This window comes from Vicugna pacos, chromosome 11 (assembly GCF_048564905.1).
Source record: "Vicugna pacos chromosome 11, VicPac4, whole genome shotgun sequence".
Lineage (NCBI taxonomy): Eukaryota > Metazoa > Chordata > Mammalia > Artiodactyla > Camelidae > Vicugna > Vicugna pacos.
Window position 1 is genome coordinate 79,208,798 of NC_132997.1, and position 17,402 is coordinate 79,226,199.

Here is a 17,402-nt window from a genome sequence, read left to right on the forward strand (position 1 = left end):
GAAGACCCTCAACCTGCTATGTGAGCCCACTATGCACTGCTGCTGTGTGGGTGGCCCTACTGACTGCAGCTCCCAGGCAGTGGGCTGGCACCAGGCACATGAGCGGGATGTGATGAGATGGGGCACACTGACCCAAGCCTGGCCGCTGTTTTCCCCTCTGCAATGGAGGGGGGCGCAAATGCGTGTATGCCCACCTGCCCATGGGCTCAGGCCATGAGCAGAGGGCCAACCATGTCAGGCTGTGGAAGGAGGCGGCACCCCCACAAGTGGCAGACCGGGGGTTGCCCTCCTGCTGTTGCTGCGGTTTCCCCACCGACCCAGGGCTGCCACGATGATGACAGTGAGCCCGGCCTTGGGTAGTGCTGACCTGACCACATGCCAGGTCTGTTCTGGGGTTTTCCACGTGCTAAGGTGCCACCCTCCCAGCAGCCCTGGGGGAGCAGGCACTGTTGTTATTCTCACTCTGTAGATAAGGAAACTGAGGCACAGACGGCAAGGGAACCCAGACCACCTCACTCCAGAGGAGTCGAAAGTGCTATTCACTCTGCAACCTTGGTGGTGGGCAGTGCAATTCTGAATGTTGTTAAACAGCACTGACATTTACCAGGTGCCAGGCCCCGTGGTGGGGAGAGACCACAAGCGGACAACGTGGTGTGGCCAGTGCCACGCCCAAGGCTGCGGGCTTTGGGGAGGCTTCCTGGAATGTCTGAGGGCTGACTAGGACCAGGTAGGTGGGAAGGGGGACAGGAGCACTCCAGATGGAGGGAAAAGCCGGGCCTGGGCTACACTCCTGTGCAGGCACCTAAGAATGAAGGTGGTGGGCCAGGAGGCTTGAGAGATGGGAAGGCTGGTCTCAGCCCTCGGGCCTCAGAGGGCTGCGCCTCCCCTGTCCCTTCTGCAAGGATTGTGCACAATGCTGGGGGTCTGAGCACAGGGCTTGCAGAGAGCTGTTTGAGAACCTGCAGGTTCACTGTTTCAATTGGATGCAAATTTAAACTTGAATAAAAAGAGGCATTTGCTGGTCATGTGATTGACTGGGCTGAGAGTCCTGCCTTAGCTCCAGTTTCCATCACTGACATCACTGGGGAATCTGAGCTGAGGGACTGGCTGCTTGGGGGCCCCTGGATCTGCGGAAGGTAGGTCAGGTGACACCTGCCTCCCTGGCCCAGTGGCCCAGTGGCCCAGCAATGGGATCTTGAGCACTCAAACACAGCTCAGCACAGTTGAGCTGGCATGTGTGACCCTGGGACATTGTGCCAGGTGGCCCAGTGCACAGCCCAGGGGTCACCCTGGGGGCTGCAGGGGTGCTGAGGTGTGGCTTCCACGAGGCCAGGCTCATTTGGTTGTCAGCGTTAACGCTCAGGACCACCCAGGCCTGGTCCTGCACTGAATTCTGTTGAGTTTCAGGGATGCGTCTTTGTCCCCCTCCTTTAGATCTGGCGACCAGGGATCTTCCCACCACAAGCCACCCACATGGCTTCCCCAGAATCCACACAGGAGAGGCTAGGGCTCATCATCCCCAGCTTCCTGTGCCGGCCACTTGCCAACTGGGTGACCTCAGGGCAGCTACTCAGTTCTCTGTACAGTGACGTCACTGTCTACCACCCATGGGAGGCTAACACAAAGCCTGAATGACACCAGTCACCCATTTGGCAGACTTCCCCCAAGTGCCCGCACTGGGAACATGATGTGAACAGGATTAGTTCAAGCTCTACTCTCCTGGACTGACAGCAGCGCAGGGAGGGAACTGGTCACCTGGGAGGTGCTGAGAAGTTCTGTGAAGAAAGATGAAGCCAGGAGGGGGACAGCCAGTGCTGGGGGATTTTAAACAGGAAGGTCAGGGATAGCTTCACTGGGCAGCTATTTGAGTAAAGACTACAAGGAGGTGGGGGACCAGGTTGGGGCTCTCTTGGGGAGGGGCCAAGTGTTTCAGGCAGAGGGAAAAGCCACTGCGAAGTCCCCAAGACAGGAACACAGCTGGAAGGTTCGAGAAGCAGCGAGTAGGTTTAAGTGGCTGGAGTAGAGCTGGGCGGGAGGGTCAGGAAGTGCCACCGGGGATGAGGGGAGGGCACAGGGCCTTGACTCTGAGTGACTCAGGAGGCATGGAGGATTTTGAGCAGAGAAGTGACATGAGCTGATGTATATTTTTAAATGATCGCTTCTTCCCTGTGTTGAAAGTGGACCACAGAGGGTGAGGGCAGAAGCAGGGAGACCAGTCAGGCCAGGATCCAGGGGAGAGATGCTAGCTTGGCCCCCTTGGGGTAGCAGCAGGGGAGATGGTGAGACATGGTCAGGGTCTGGGTAGATCCCAAAGCAGCGCCCACAGGATGTGCTGATGAACTGGACGGAGGGGTGTGAAGGAAAGCAGTGAATCTAGAAGAATGCCAAGGTTTGGGGGGCAGGTTATAGCTCAGTGGTAGAGTGCATGCTTAGCATGCACAAGGTCCTGGGTTCAGTCCCCAGTACCTCTCTTAGAAAATAAATAAGCAAACAAACAAACAAATAAATAAATAAACCAAATTATCCCCTTTCCCCCAAAAAATTTTGAAAAAGAACGCCAAGGTTTGGGGCCTGAGCCAGGGGCCCCAGAAGAGCTCAGCACTTCACATACAGCAGAGTAACCTTTGGCCAGTAGTCAGGGGAGGTAAGGGCAGGGCCCCTGGGGTGAAACCTCCATGGTTGCCTGTGCCAGACTCACCAGTGCCAGACTCACCAAAGATGCTTATAAAGTACATCCTTTCTGCGCAAGGCCCATGGTCCAGAGCAACCACTAGCAGCCCAGGGATGGGCCCTGTTCTCCAGCCACAGAAGCCAACGAGTGGCCTGGGATCAAAGCTGAGGAGCCGGGGCCTGATGCCCACCTCCCCCACCAAGGTGGGGCTGCTGCAGGCCTTGTCTTCCCTGCAAGATGGAAAGGGCCACGGTCCCCTGACCCCAGCCTCCCGTGAGCACTCAGAGGTCCTGCAGCAGCACACTTGAAAGGGGCCAGGGTTATCTGCAAAATTCCAATTAAATCCACAGGCTTTGATAATTTGATAAGCCACTCCACCGTCGCCCCAGAGTCAAAATATGCTGTTACTCGATCCTGTGTTTATGTTTCAGGACGGAGAGGGGAAGTGTACGACAGCCTGGGAGGGAGGGCATGCAGGCAGTGGGCTGATAGATGGTCAGCCTGTCAGCCCAGGGTCACCCCTGGGTCTGGGCTCTAAGGCGAGCACACTCTGCATGGAACACGGGTCTCTCCTGGCAGATCCTGGAGGCTGAGAGGGGCCAGGGCCTGGGGACAGGGAGAAGCCCTTCAGAATTGGGTGGCCGCAGCTGACCCCACTTCCCGAGCCTCAGGCCTGTCTTGTGCTGGAGGGGTTCCTGTACTGAGGCCATCTCTTGCCAGATGAGCTGTGAACTGGTCCAGGTGGCCAGTACTACCTCAAGAAAGAGGCAGAGAACCCTCATTGCCATGGTGACTTAGAGGCCAAATGCTTTACGACTCCTCCCTGCAAAAGTCAGGCTGTGATCTGCAGGGGTGGAGCATGCACCCTGAGCCACGCCCCGTTCCGCTCCACAACCTTCCGCGGTCAACACTGCTGTATGGGCGGACAGCAACAGCTGGGTTATCTCAGTACAAGTGTTGTCTCCGTAAGCCCCCTGGACCACTTCAGGAGTCTTGCACACTCCCATTTCAGGGATGGGAACACAGAAAGGCAGAGATCAGAGATCTCTGAAAGGCAAAAGGTCAGAGATCACAGAGCCTTGGGTGGTGGGCCTAGACCCCAGAGTCTGCCCCGCAAGGCCACACCTGCGGCCTCACCAACATACAGCTGTCTCTGCAAGCCTGGTTTCCACATTCCTTGAGGACCTTCCAGGGATGGGCAAAGGCTGACTTGTTACCATTAGTGCACAAGTCAACAGGTGAAAGAGGACCAACTCATTTAGCTGACTGGCAGAGACCGGGTTTAGAGACATGAATTAAAGGCGGGGTCAGGTGATTTTGTGATGACGCCCCGGCTACTTCCCCCTCCAGCAACAATCCCTCTCCCCTCCTCTGGGCACAGGATCACGTGTGACTCCAATGACAACCCGCCTGGGGAGGGGCATCTCCTCTCTCCCCTTGGAAGGAAGAGGCTCTGAGCTCACAAGTGGCAGGGCCAGGCGGACCCGGGGACACTGCTGCCAGGCTCAAGAGCCTTCCTCTGCCCTGGGAGAGTGACGAAGGCTGGAGCAGGAACACAGAAGGGAGGACAGAGAGGTCACACTGAGAGGTGTCAGGACCACAGTTCTGGTCCCCCTGATACCTCCCCAAACCCGGTGCAAGGAGTGGAAAGAGTACAGGCCTCTGGAACCAGAAAAATCTGGGTTCAAGTCCTGGCTGCAGCTGTTAGCCTCTGTTTCCTTTTCTGGAGCTTGAGAATAAGAACATGTAACTCCCGGTGCAAACCTCTCTCACAAGCCTGACACACAGTAGGTACAGTGAGAGTGATGCTTCTCCCACTGGTGAGAACAGACATTTATATCTCAATTTGTTGTTGTTGTTGTCGTTAATGGAAGTACTGGGGATTGAACCCAAGACCTCACGCATGCTAGGCATACACTCTACCACTGAGCTATACCCACCCCTCCTTCGATTTGTTGTTCACAAAGCTCTTTCCCAGCCCGCATGTTACCTAAATTTCACAACTAATCCTTGGAGGTAGCAAGATCAGGGATGAATCACTGTTCCCTTTTTACAGATGAGAAAAGAAAGGCTTGGGGAAGGTATGTGAGTGGTCTGCCTTGAAGCGGTGTGCCCAGTCAGCAGCAGAGTCAGAGTGTGAGCTCAACACTACATCCTCTTCCCTGTGGCTTTCCACTACTCCACACTGTGAACCAAGTCACTGATGAGTTTCTGACTGTTTACAGCATTTGCTTGTTTCTTAAGCCTGTGGCAGCCAGTAAAGGAGATGGCCTTTGTTGTGCCAGGTGAGTCTCTGAGCTGGGTAATGCCTTCCTCTCTCAAAGGGTACAGGCCATTTTAGGCTGTTAGTCTTACAGCATGGATGAAAAGAGAAGAGCTACTTTAGCTGGGACTGCCATGTATGGATGGGCAGGTTGCACACTCTACAACCTCTATGGCAGTGTTCACAGAAAGAGCAATGTGAATGGCGTCCCTGCAGCTGTGCAACACACACCCTTGTCTGTAGGCTTTCTCTCCCCATTACTTGATGGCCCCCTGCGTCTCCCCACCTGTCCCAGACAATTCTTCTGTACTATTATTTCCCTTCCCTCCATAGTACCCATCCCATCTGCCTCTCTCCTGCCCACCCTGGTACTTTTAAGATTTCAGGAGAACAGAGGTATGGAGGGAGGTGATTGATTAGCATCCTCTTCAGTCCTCTCCCCAATGCTTTTCCCAACCGAACCCTGTTCCCTGTCTGCCTTCTTCTGCTCATCAGCTCCTTGGTGGAAACTGGATTTTTCCCTCCATTGAGAAGCTACTCTGGGGAGTGAATGTAAGGGTAGTGTTCTGAGCAAGAGAAGGTGGCCATTAGGATGGAGTTCAGTCGTGTGTGTGAAAAACTGACATGGCTGGGTGGGTCGTCTTGACCATCAGGCCCAGAGTGTCCTGCTTCCAGAGGAAAAAGAAGACCTGCTTGGGCCTCATTTCTCCCCAACATGAGACATCAGCCAGCTCTGGGTCACTAGGAATCAAAGACTTGTGTTCAAGTCTCATGCCTGTCACATACCCAACCAGCTGCATGACTTGGGAAAACACACCTGACCTCATGGGCCTCAGTTTCCTCCTCTGTAAACAGGGCTACTAATATCTATCATAAAATGCTACAAGTAAAAGCCATCTGGTAAGTGCTCATTGCACACTCACTGCTGTCTTTGATGATGATTTGCAGCAGCCCAGGACTGCTGGGTTAGTCAGCGGGTGAGGGTCATGTGGGCAGCACGTGCCCTCCCGGGCCCACATTCCAGTGGGACACTTGGGAGCATCAACAGTTAAGAGCAATGACTGCTAACCCTGGGCATCTGAACGGCATGACCATTATATTTTCTGTTATCTCATCTGCTCCTTACAATAACCTGTGAGCTAGAAAGAATTTACAGGAACACCTGTTCCCCAGATGTGAGGACGCCCTCACCTGGCAGCCCTGGGGGTCAAGGGGAATGAGGAGCAAGCCCTGGCAGCAGGAGTCTGGGGCACCCTGGTCCCCGTCCCCTGGTCCATCTTTGCTCAGCCTTGTTGGCCCTGTCAGCTCTCCCTCTGCTTGTGTCCCCACCTCCCGAGCCTCTCTGGCTGGCCTCCTCACCCAAGCAAACGGGAGAGGCCTGAGGTACCACTTACTCTTTTGGGGGATTGACATCCTCTGGCCGGGCCTCAAAGAACCGGAAGACTTCATCACACTGTGAAATGTGGGGAGGCAGCCGGACAAGTGCCTGTGGAAAGACAGGAAGAAAGGGCATTAGGCCTGATGAAACTGGGCACAGGAAAAGCAAAAGCAGGGTCAAACAGTGATGGGGAGGCTCAAGGGCAGTGCCAGGGAAGACACAGTCAACTGGCCACCACCCCCTCACCCAGACAACTAATCAGCAGATTAACTCATCAGCTAACTCGTGAAACAACTCTCCATCCAGCCATTCATCCCTCCCTCCCTCCCTCCTCCTTCATATTGCCCAAGAGGAGAGAGAGGGTCAGGGAGGCCACGTGGCCTGCCCACAGTTGGGAAGGACCTTTCTAGAAGGTAAACTTCATTTGGGCAGGGACTTTAGTCTGTTCTGTTGGCTGCTGTGTCCCCAGATCCTGGAAGAGCACCTGGCACTCAGTAGGTATTTGTTCAAATGAATGAACGAATAAGGGTTTGGTGTGCAGGGGCCCACTGTCCAGCAGGAATGGGACATGATGATGGGGCAAAAAAAGCACATGTGGTCTTAGGCTGCATGGACAGAAGTACAGTGTTGAGGAAGAGAGACGTGATTGTTTACTTCTACTCTGAGCTGGTCGGGTAACAATTCCAGTGTGGCATCGAGCCCGATGGCCCCTCCTGGTGCCAAACCCACACCCGGACAAGACGGGACAAGACCTGACTGTAGCAGCTAAGACAACACTGTGCAACTCCCATGTTCCTTCCAGAGCCCATGGCTTTCCAACGTTCTCCAACAGATCACATCCCCATAAACAGGCGGGAAATAGAAAAGAAAGGAAATTAACATTTAATGAGCAACTCCATGTGTCAGGCACTGTCCTAGACCCCTGGACTCTCCAATCAGCCAACAAACATTTTCAGTGCCCTGGTGGTATAGGAGGAGCCAGACGCAGCTCCTACCCTCACCAGTGCACAGCAGGTGATGCACCACGCATTTCGTCCTGGAGGTACACATCATTGCTTCCATTTGCAATGGGGACACTGAGGCTGTTGGGGAGTGAAGTCACAACTTCCAGTAAGTGACAGAATGAAGCCTTGTGTTCAGATGTCAGATGGGAGGAACGCACCCCCAAAGTGTTCATGTTTTCATCTAACACACGTGGTGTGTGCTGTTTTCTCTCCCAGGAAGGGCAGAAGGAAACAAAAACTGAGGAAGAAGAGAGAGAGAGGCAGAGGGAGGGAGAGAGATAGAGAGACAGAGAAAGAGACAAAGACAGAAAGAGACATAGAGAGAGACAGAGACACAGAGAGAGAGAGAAGCGGAACTCAGGCATGTGCAGAGAGCAAGGGCTCCTGGTGGGAGGAGGAGGGTTTCTGGAGGGAGCACTAAAGGGCCAGGACGGGCAGGAGGCAGGAGGCAGGAGGCAGGAGGGAACCATTACCAGGGACCCAGGCTGTGTGCAGAGCTGCTGCCAGGGTGACCTCCCCGACAGGCAGAGGGAGGGGAGGCAGGGCAGGAGCCCTCCCAGCTCAGCGCGTGGCCACCCACCCCAGGCACAGCCCGGCCGCCGGCTCACCCCGCAGCAGCGCTGAACACAGGGGCTCTTCATGCCGACAGAGACCAGCATTCCGGGAGCAGGGGACGCGTGGGCTGGAAGGGCCTCAGACAAAGAGGCCTTTTGGTGAAACCACTGCGGCATCTTTATTTAACAGGGAGCCCCGAGGGGAGCCGCATTGAGGGCTCGTCCTGATTTCAGGCTGACAAGAGGCTCTCGGCTCAGAGCAGCTTCCATTAGAGCTGCCGCCAAGCCCAGCTCTGGCCAAAATTATTTGGCAGAAGAGCTAGGTGCTGAGAGGTCAGTCCCTGAGGCCTGGGCTGGCGATGACAGCCAGAGCAGGGAACCCCCAAACTTAGCTGTTCTGGGAGGAGCAGGTAGGGGCCAATACCTGGGCACCTTCAGGGGCACCACCTCCCACTCATATCTAAAACTCTGCCATGGGACATTCAGGATGTACACCATGGGGTGGCTAAGTCTGGGCTTCGGGGGTAGGGAGATGTGAGTTTGAGTCCTAGCTCTACGGGTCACAGGCTATGTGATGCTGAATGCACTGCTTGCCCTCTCTGAGCTCAGTACAACGGATTTCATGTGACACCTCCCTATTAGGAGGTTAAATGAGATCATGAATATGAGGAGCCTAGCACAGTGCCTGGTACTGAGGAAACAGTAAAATTTAGTTATACTGTTGTCTTCGTTGTCATCACCCTTTAGGTGACAACAGAGAGGCACACTAGAAAGAACAGGAGTCAGGAGATCTCAATTCTAGGTCCAGTTCTCCTGTCATATACTTGCTACGTGACCTTGGGCAGCTCACCTCACCTCTCTGGTTGTCGTTTCTTCTAGGATAAAACAGACTAGCTTTGGAATCTCAAACTGTATCTCATGGAACACCTTTTTGAGGAGGTAAAGTGAGTTCTATGGGCACATGTGAAAGGTGCCTTGTAGATCCCCGTTTTGGTCTTGGCGAGCACCATGTTCATTAGCACAGCAAAGGCTCTGAGAAGTCCTGCAGGAAAGAAACTATAGAGCTGTGTTCAGGCCAGTATTTATTAATTACAATGACATCCTGGGAGATGGGCTCATTTAATCATCACATTAACTCTAAAACATATGTCTAACTATGATTCCAATTTTACAGAAGAAGAAACTGAAGCACAGAGAGGTTAAATCATTTCTCAAGGTCACACAACTAGTAAGTAGCAAGAGTTTGAATTAGGTTGTCTGAGCCCAGAGCCTATGCTCTGTCTGATCTGCTGCTCTGCACTGTCTGCTGCGTTACCCACAGGTCTCTGTGGAACTGGTTTTCCAAATAATTCCTACTGACAGCCCATGGAACACAGCTGGGCAAATCCAGGCTAGAGACATTCGAAGTTTCTTCTAGCTCTAACAGTCATTGGCTTTAGGACTGTAAACAGCACCATTATCAGTGTCTAATCTATCACAAAGCCCTGTCTTTGCAAGCACAGCAGTGGCATGGAAGGGGGCCCCCCTGTGCTCAGACCCTCTGCTTTGAAATGATCTCCCTCCATTTAGCCCACGGTTCTGGGTGACATCTGTCCCAGGACAAAAAGCAAAGTTCTGCATTTGGAAAAACAACTGTGGGTGCCCTGCTCTTTCCATAGGATCAAACGTTTTCCTATTTTTAGTTGTATCATTTGTGTTTCTAATCAATGGAAACCGTATAGGTAAAAGCCCAGCGATTCTCCGGTGGGGTGGGGTGCAGGGGGGCTGCAGTCCTGCCCATTTGGCCCCCACCCCCACCCCTGGGGCTGCTTCTAACCTGCCTGAACTGTCCCTCCTAGATTAGCATCTACGAAGCTGGGGGCTCATCCAACTTCTGCAGAGCAGAGTATTTCAAACACATGAGTTCTCTTTTTGAAGGATCTGAGCAGCAACTTCTTTTGAAATGGAAATAGTGCCTAACTGGCAATTGCAGTTTAAACCATTTCACAAGGGGTCCTGGTAATTGGGCCCTCAGGGACATGTCACCCTCCTCAGAGGTTTCCTCTGCTTGTGTGTGATCTTTGCATCTTGTCTTCAGATACTGGCTGGACTCCCATGTGGGGCCAGGCTTCCAGCTTGTTAGTGAAGACACAAAGATAACAGATGGGGACTTCAAGGGGCGCTTGGTCTGGAGAAGATGGACACACAGAAATTATCCTTCTACAGAGGGTCAATGTGCAGCGTGGACGCATGCATGGAGTTTTCTGGGGAGCGGAACAGCAGGGGTGGGCAGCTTCTCCTGGGCAGCTGGGAGGCTTCTGGGAGGGGTGCTGGGGGAGCTGAAGGCACCCCCAGGAAAGGGACTAGCACAGGCCAAGGGCAGGAGCCTAAGGGAGTCTGGCCAGCTGGGAATGGCTGCACTTCTGAGGACTGGACTGCAGGGCGTGGAGGAGAGGTGGGAACTGAGGCTGAAGCAGTGCTTGGAACTACCTGACAGAGGGTCCGGCTGAGCCACTCAGAGCCTCTTGTGAGCAATGGGGCTCCTCTAAAGGCCTTTAAGGAGAAAGTCGACACAGTCAACTTTATCCCAGGCTGGGAATGCTTCTTCGTAGGTCTGTCTGGACTGGAGGTGATGAAGAGATTCTGCCCCCTGGGTTCCCACCGAGTACCAGACCACTCAGGAGGCCTGGGTGCATTAGTCTGGGTGCATGCGGCTCTCTGCCTCAGTCTCCCCCTTCAGCAGCACTCTTGGCCCAGGCCTGCCTCAGAATGAGTGGCACAAGAACAGTTACTCTCTCTGTATCTAGGACTAAGCATGCCAGGAAGGAGGCTGTTCCTGTTGCAACATGAACCTTTCTCTTTACTAAGGTGAGAGACAAGGGCCATGGTAGAAAACTCCTATGGTGGGAGGGAGAATACCTGGGGCCAAGAACTCCCACCAAGTAATAGCCCCAGTTTTCAAATCTGGGAAGTGGGGCTAAAAGTGAGTACGACTGGGAGATGCAGAGGGTTGGGAGGGGAGATCCTTACCCCTCCAGGGCTGACCCCTTTACTGGGCTTGGAGTCCCTCTCCCAGCCTAACTACAGCCAGCCCCTCATCCTTCCACAAAGCAAGTCTTTGATCCTGAAAGCAAGTCTGTCGTGGGCAGCAGATAACAGAAGCAAGCTTGGCTTTTTGGGTAGCAAAAAAATCCTAGTCGCACCCAACAGGAAATGGAGACTTGTATAAATGTCATTGCAGAGGGTGAGCTGATCATTCTCAAACACTCTCTCTCACTGACCCTCAACCCCGCAATATTTATTTTATCCCCAAGACAAACACTGCAAACATGTATTTCACATGCAGGAATGGAATGGATGGAGTCACGTATGGGGTAGATTGTTTGTCTGAGCCCCTAAAGTGTAGCTCACACTTATTAGTGAGATGAAAGTATTCAAATTGTTGAGGCCACAGAACCATTAAATACTAACCACATAACCATGTTGCCCATTAAATTAATTTACGGAGTTACAGAAATGCCTTTGGAACCCCTCTTGATAGACACCGGCCCTCAAGAGCCACATAAAACAATCACCCGGCTGGTGCTTGGTAAATTTTCCGTGACGCTCATCCAATCTGCTCCATATATGTTTAAAATTAACACTGAGATCTGGGCTGTGAAACTGCCATTAGGCAGAGGGACTGGCTGGCCAGCGAGGACAGGGAGCCCGAAGTCTGGGGAGGTCTGCTGCATGGTCAGACTTTCCACGTCGGAGTCCTGGCAGAGGACCTGGCTACTCTGTACAAAGCCAGCTTCACAGTTTTGGGTGCATTTGAATTCCCAGCAAATCCCAGATTCAGAGCCCACACTGTCCAGCAGATCCAAGGAAGATTCCAGCCAGCCAAGCAGAGCTGCACTGGCAGGGTGCTGGAAATAAAACTCTAGAGGTTCTAAGTGGTGTGTCCAAGGACAGGTAGAGACAAGGGAGGGCTGGCCATGGGCAGGCTGTACATGGCCCTGACTGTGAAGTTGGCTGTTGGGGGCATTGATGCTGAGTGAAAGGCTGGATCTTAAGTTGCACAAACTGGACTTTTGGGTGGCAGAGCTGAGAAGTGCAACGCTGGGGGGCAGTGACTATGGGCTGCAGCTGGACTCATCCCTAATGACCATTCCAAGGTCATTCCAAGGTCTCAGACAATCAGATCACAGATCCCAGTTTTCTAGTTCAGCAGAATGAAAGGTCACTTCTGCACCGCCCCTTCCCCTCTGCCATTCACAGAGTAAATTACGGCCTGCAAGCTGCCTGGCTGCTTGGTGAACCCATGACAGTGCTCCTTGTTGCCTGGCTCTGAGTAGTTCTCATCTGTGCTAATCAGGTTAGGAGGCCCCTCCTCTTATCGACCCCTTGCACTTAAACGGCTCCCCAGACACCAGCAGCACTCATGCAGCCCCAGAGGCTGTCAGAATCCCATCCCAATTCAGGAGTCCTGTTCAAAGCCTGAGCTCAGGAGATAAGATGTTATCGGGTTCCTGCTCCCAATGACCCAGGAGATGGCATTTCCACAGAGCCCGACTGCAGATGCCTCGGGCTCCCCCAGCTCAGGGAGGCTGAGGCTGACGTGAGCCACAGACCCCAGCTGAAAGAGGCCTCCTCCTGCCCTTTGCCCCTCCTCCATTAGCTGTGCCCATTTGTTTAACTGCTTGGGAACGGAAGAGAGAAATAAAATCTCAGACTACAGCCATCAATTTAACTGGAAATGGCAAATGCCCTTTAAAGAGAAAAATGAATATTGATCTGAAGAAGAGAAATTTCTAGCTTAAAGAAATTCACCACAGGGGCATCCTTCTAAGTTAAGGCAAAAAATGTGACCAAGTATATAACCTGTACACAGTTACAAAATTTAAACATGGGTTAATGGAGAGTATGTGGGAGCACTTGTCTCCCCAAAGTCTTGGGAACACCGGTTAGTGAATTAGCAAATTTGTTCTTGTTTAAACATTTTGTTGACAAGAATAATGATTCCAAATTATAAAATATTTGTGAGGGACCTTATGGTAGCAATTCCAAGTTGGGACAGAATATTTCAGAAGTTACAACACTGTATATATACATACTCTTCTGCTCAACCCTTCATGAACCCCGTGAGATAGTTGTTTTTACCTCCATTTTACAGATCGGGAAACTGGAGCTCAGAGAGGTAAAGCAAACTTGCCAAGGTCACACAGCTAGTAGGTGGGGCACTGGGATTTGACCCCAGCTCTTCTCACTCTAAGCCAGCACTTGCAACGAAATATTATTCCCCATTTGCTTCTCCCCAAGATTCTTGAGTCAGACTCCACGGTAGATTTCATTTAACTGAAAAATTCCATCTCCATTAAAGCCAGTGGTGCCCAGTGGTAACATTAAATTGTTTATGCTTTGTAATAATAATAACAAAAAACTCATGTCCACTGAATGAGTCCTCTGTGCCGGACACTATGTGCTGCTGCCTCATGCATGTCAGTTCATTACACCCTCTGCAAAGGCACTGCTCTCCTGCCTCTTATACAGATGTGGAAACTGAGGCGCTGGGAAGTTCAGTAACTTGCCCAAGTTCACGAAGCCAGTCAGGGGTTTTAACCCAGGTGGTCTGGCCATCTGGAGGCCATGTGCCAAGGCCACTGAAGTGGGAGTCTCTTCTCACTGCAGGGATCCCGGGCTCTAGACAAGGTACAAAGACAAACGGGCTCTCCTTCATGGCCTTTTTGTCACTGTCCGCCTGCTCTTTGGCATGGCTGTTCTAAAGCACATGCTGTGTGTGTGTTTGGGGGGCATGTGTGAGCATTTGCATTTATAACAATGTGTACATGAATGTCTGTAGCTAAGAAGACTTCAGCAAATAAACTTTGGCATTTTGGATGCTGCTGGACTCAGGACCAATTTCAAAAATGTTCCAAAGGGAATTCAAAGAAAGTTTTCCCGTATCCAGCAAAATGCCACACACAGAATCCCTGAATTGAGACGCCCCTGAATTGAGCTCCCAAGCCAGTGGAAGTGATTTCAAAGACTGTTTTGTAAACACAGACGTGTCCTGAAAGGAGCAGAGGTTCCGCTGTGAGCCCAAGGCCCTCATGCCCCAGAGGTGGCCTAGTCATGGGGTGACCTTCTCCCCAAGGGACACCCACACCCACCTCTCTGGCCAGGAAACGCCAGGCCTCAGGATGCATCTGCTAAACCACAGCAGTTTTTGTACAGACCACCTTCTTTCACAGATGGACAGATTCTCCAGCAGATGGACTGCCCCTCCCTACTCCAGACACACTCTTACCCGGCAGTACTCATCAATGGGCTTCAGCCTCTTCACAGCTACGTCCCGGATGTGGCTTCTCCGGAAGAGGATTTTGCCTGGAAGAGAGATGCTCATGAACTGGGTGATGCTGCCACAGGGACCTGAGACCCTAGCCTTTCATTCCCCTCTCCCTCAGCATCTCAGCATTGTAGCTGGCTGACAAGTGCCATCACCTCTGCCAGTTGCCAAGGAAACAAGAGAGGAGTGGTCACCTCTCCCAGGGGGCAGGAGGTGCCGAAGGCTCTTGGGCAGATGAGGAGCCTGGGAGGCTGCCATCTTGGCCAAATCACCTTGTCTGGGTCTAATGGCAGGACCAGTGCCCCGACATGGGTGTGGCTCTCAAGTGACCTCCCAAATAAATACAAAGGATGGCCCAACCCACATGCTGTGTTTTGCTTTCAGGCCCATCCCTCCTTGAGAAATCGGCATTTGTTCCTGCCAGCCAGACAGGAATTCCTATTCTTAGTTTAGGTGGGTGGCTATTTCCACTGCAGGCACAGACTAATACAAGGGAGTCTGGCTGCCCCAGCCTGACTGTTCTCCAGCCTTTCTGTACACACAGCCTCCAGCCGTGCGGTCCCCTGCATCTGGGCAGGTGTACCCACCTCTATAGGTCTGGGCAAGGCCCCTAAACCTTCCCAGAAGGCTCTTCTGAATTAGCCAAATTCAACTATAACAAAGAGATCAACATGTAGTCCTTTTACAGTGGGTTAAATTTAGAACGTGAACTCCCTGGTCTGACGTTCAAGGCCTAACACAGCTTCTGCGCCCAGTAGCCGTCAGTGTCTAGACCAGCACCTCCCTTTTAGAAGGCCTTCCCTGATGGCTGAGCTGGGAGTACTCGCCTGCTCTCCACATCTGCACATTTTGTCCATTCCTAAGACGCTCACCACATTCTGCTGTGTGTTACAGGTACAAGTATCTGTGAGCCCCCTTCCACAGGGGCCTGGCTCATCTTAGGGCCCCCAAAGCCCACCCAGCACGTGATGAGGTGCTCCCCTCATCGCTATAACAGGCATTTATTGTCCACGTCCACCCAGCTCCCCTCTGGAGAGAACCCCTCCATTCCTAGTCCTTGTGGTTCCACTGGCACTGACCACACCCCTGGCAGCAATGGTAGGCATGTGACCCAGCCTAGCCAACTAGAGCCACAGTGACCGGCTCAGAGATGGGCAGGGGGCCCAGTCTGGGCCAATGAGGGTCAGCCCCGAGACTTCTGCTGGCACTATCTTCCTGCCACAGGTTCTCCCACAGTTGCTAAGCTGGAGGATGAAAGCCTGGTGCGTCTAGAGGCCATTCTTTATTACCGCCTGAGAAGGAAACCGACCAAGACGAAGGATCTGAGGGTAGGTGCTCAATAAACGTTTCCTGAATGACTGAAAAGCAGAGCCGAGAGATGGTGATGGGGATATTCCTTTGACATCATTTGAGCAGCTGAATATAGCTGTTCCTGAACCCAGAACTCACCTGAAACTTTCCAATTGTATAAGATAATCCAATTAAAAAAATTTAAATTAGTGGGAGATGGATTTTCATCACTTGCATTAATGGAGTCCAAATGAGATGATTCCCATCGCAAGTGGACAAATATGTAGATTGCATGTAAATCCACTTAAGCTTCTTCTATCCAGGTCCAAGTGAAGTACTAAGCATTGCTTTGGTTTAGGCTTTTTCCCCAGAAGTAAATCCAGAGACAAGGAGGTGAGTGCAAGTCGATTATTTGGGAAGTATCCCTGGAATTACCAGTAGGGGAGGGGGGCATTAAGGCAGGGCAGGAGGAAAGTACCATCCAGCCCCCCCATCACTGCTGGGGAGCAGCAGCTCAGTTCTGTTGGGGAACTCCGGGGGATGGTGCAGAACGGACCTCAGAGGCATCCCGACCTGAGGCAGGGCAAGGTGGCTGGGGTATCTATCACCAGCTTCCTGCTTGTCCTTGAGCTTCTGAGAGCACCGCTTCTCTGGCACTTCTGGCCAGGCGTGCTCCTGCAGCTAGGACAAGAACCCCAGCAGCTGCTGGCAGGTGGAGGTGAATGGGAAGGCGACCTGGGGGGGCCCAGAAGCAGCTGCTACAGGTGTCTCTGACTTCCTTGTCACCACAGGTGGTGGTCACCAGCCCTGCTCCAGCCAGACCATGGAACATCTAACTCATCAAGTCATCGAGTCGTGTGTGACTGTTACCCGTTCGCGTGTTTCTTCCCTCCACATTCGGTGTGAACCGGCAGCCCCCTTCCGCAGCTGCTTCCCCCGCTTGGAGCCGCACGCCACACTCAGTACAAGACTTTGCATACAGCAGCCGCCCCAGAGGCACTTGCTGTTCCATGCACTTTCCTTCCCCACAGATGCTCCCTCAAGCTCTGCTTCCTGCCTTTCTCACGGAAGCCCAGAAGAGTGGCCGTGTCCCCAACAGAGGGACGATGCTGTACAAACTGGACAGTGTCATCAAGATAAATGGGCCCCTTGGCGTGTTCCTTTTGAAAGGAGATAAAAAGGTGATTCATCAAGACATGGGAGATGGCCACCTTTCCTTGGGAGAAGATGCACGGATTTGGTATTCCTGGCCTCTTCGCCTCCTACTCTTTTTTGGTTGCCTGTCACTTTATTGCCTGCATGCCACAGGTGAACATGTGTGCAGCCAAGGTGGTGGCATGTGAAATAAACACGTGGCCAGGGGAGACCGCTCCCGGATGGACGAAACGACACACAGCCCTGGGGAGGGTTTTGGGCCTTCTACCTGAGCCGGTTGGCTGTCAGGCACTGGAGGTGGCCCAGGCCTGGTGATGCCAGAGGCGGAGCGGTATCTTGCACGACCCTGGAGGACTTGCTAAGGAGAGGCCACATGAGGGACTGGGACCCCCAGATCTGGCTCTGCCCTGTGCTTCTTTCAAAGGGAGAAAACGCGACTTAGCCTCCAAAAAATAGCTCTCCTGCCCTTTCTCATCCTATCTGAGGACAAAAAAGAAAGGAGAGAGATGCAGAGACAAACTAGGTCCCCTTCCCAGGCCCCCATCACAAGGCTGGCCAAACCTCTGGCTGGGCTAGGTATCTGTGAGATATTCAGATACAGATACAGACATAGGTACAGATGTAAGATCGGACAGGACCTGATTCAGTAGCAGAGACAGATCTAGCAAAACACACACAGTTAAGGAACAGTTAAGGCCTCCAGCGGTACAGAAGGTTCGGAGAAGGGAGAACTGGGGTGGGGGAGATGGGGAGGGAGGTGAGCGGGCTCCTCACCCACAC

The 17,402-nt window shown here is 52.7% G+C and overlaps 1 protein-coding gene across 6 annotated transcripts in view; it reads right to left on the bottom strand.

The window, feature by feature from the left end:
- SH3PXD2A (SH3 and PX domains 2A) overlaps positions 1-17,402 on the bottom strand; it is a 231,510-nt gene that overhangs the window by 103,355 nt on the left and 110,753 nt on the right. For all 6 annotated transcript variants that reach the window (XM_072971815.1, XM_072971814.1, XM_072971820.1 and 3 more), the window contains 2 exons: positions 14,139-14,215; positions 6,329-6,420 (listed from right to left, as the gene is read on the bottom strand). In XM_072971815.1, the coding sequence (XP_072827916.1) occupies positions 6,329-6,420; positions 14,139-14,215 (169 nt within the window). The remainder of the gene's footprint in view (positions 1-6,328; positions 6,421-14,138; positions 14,216-17,402) is intronic.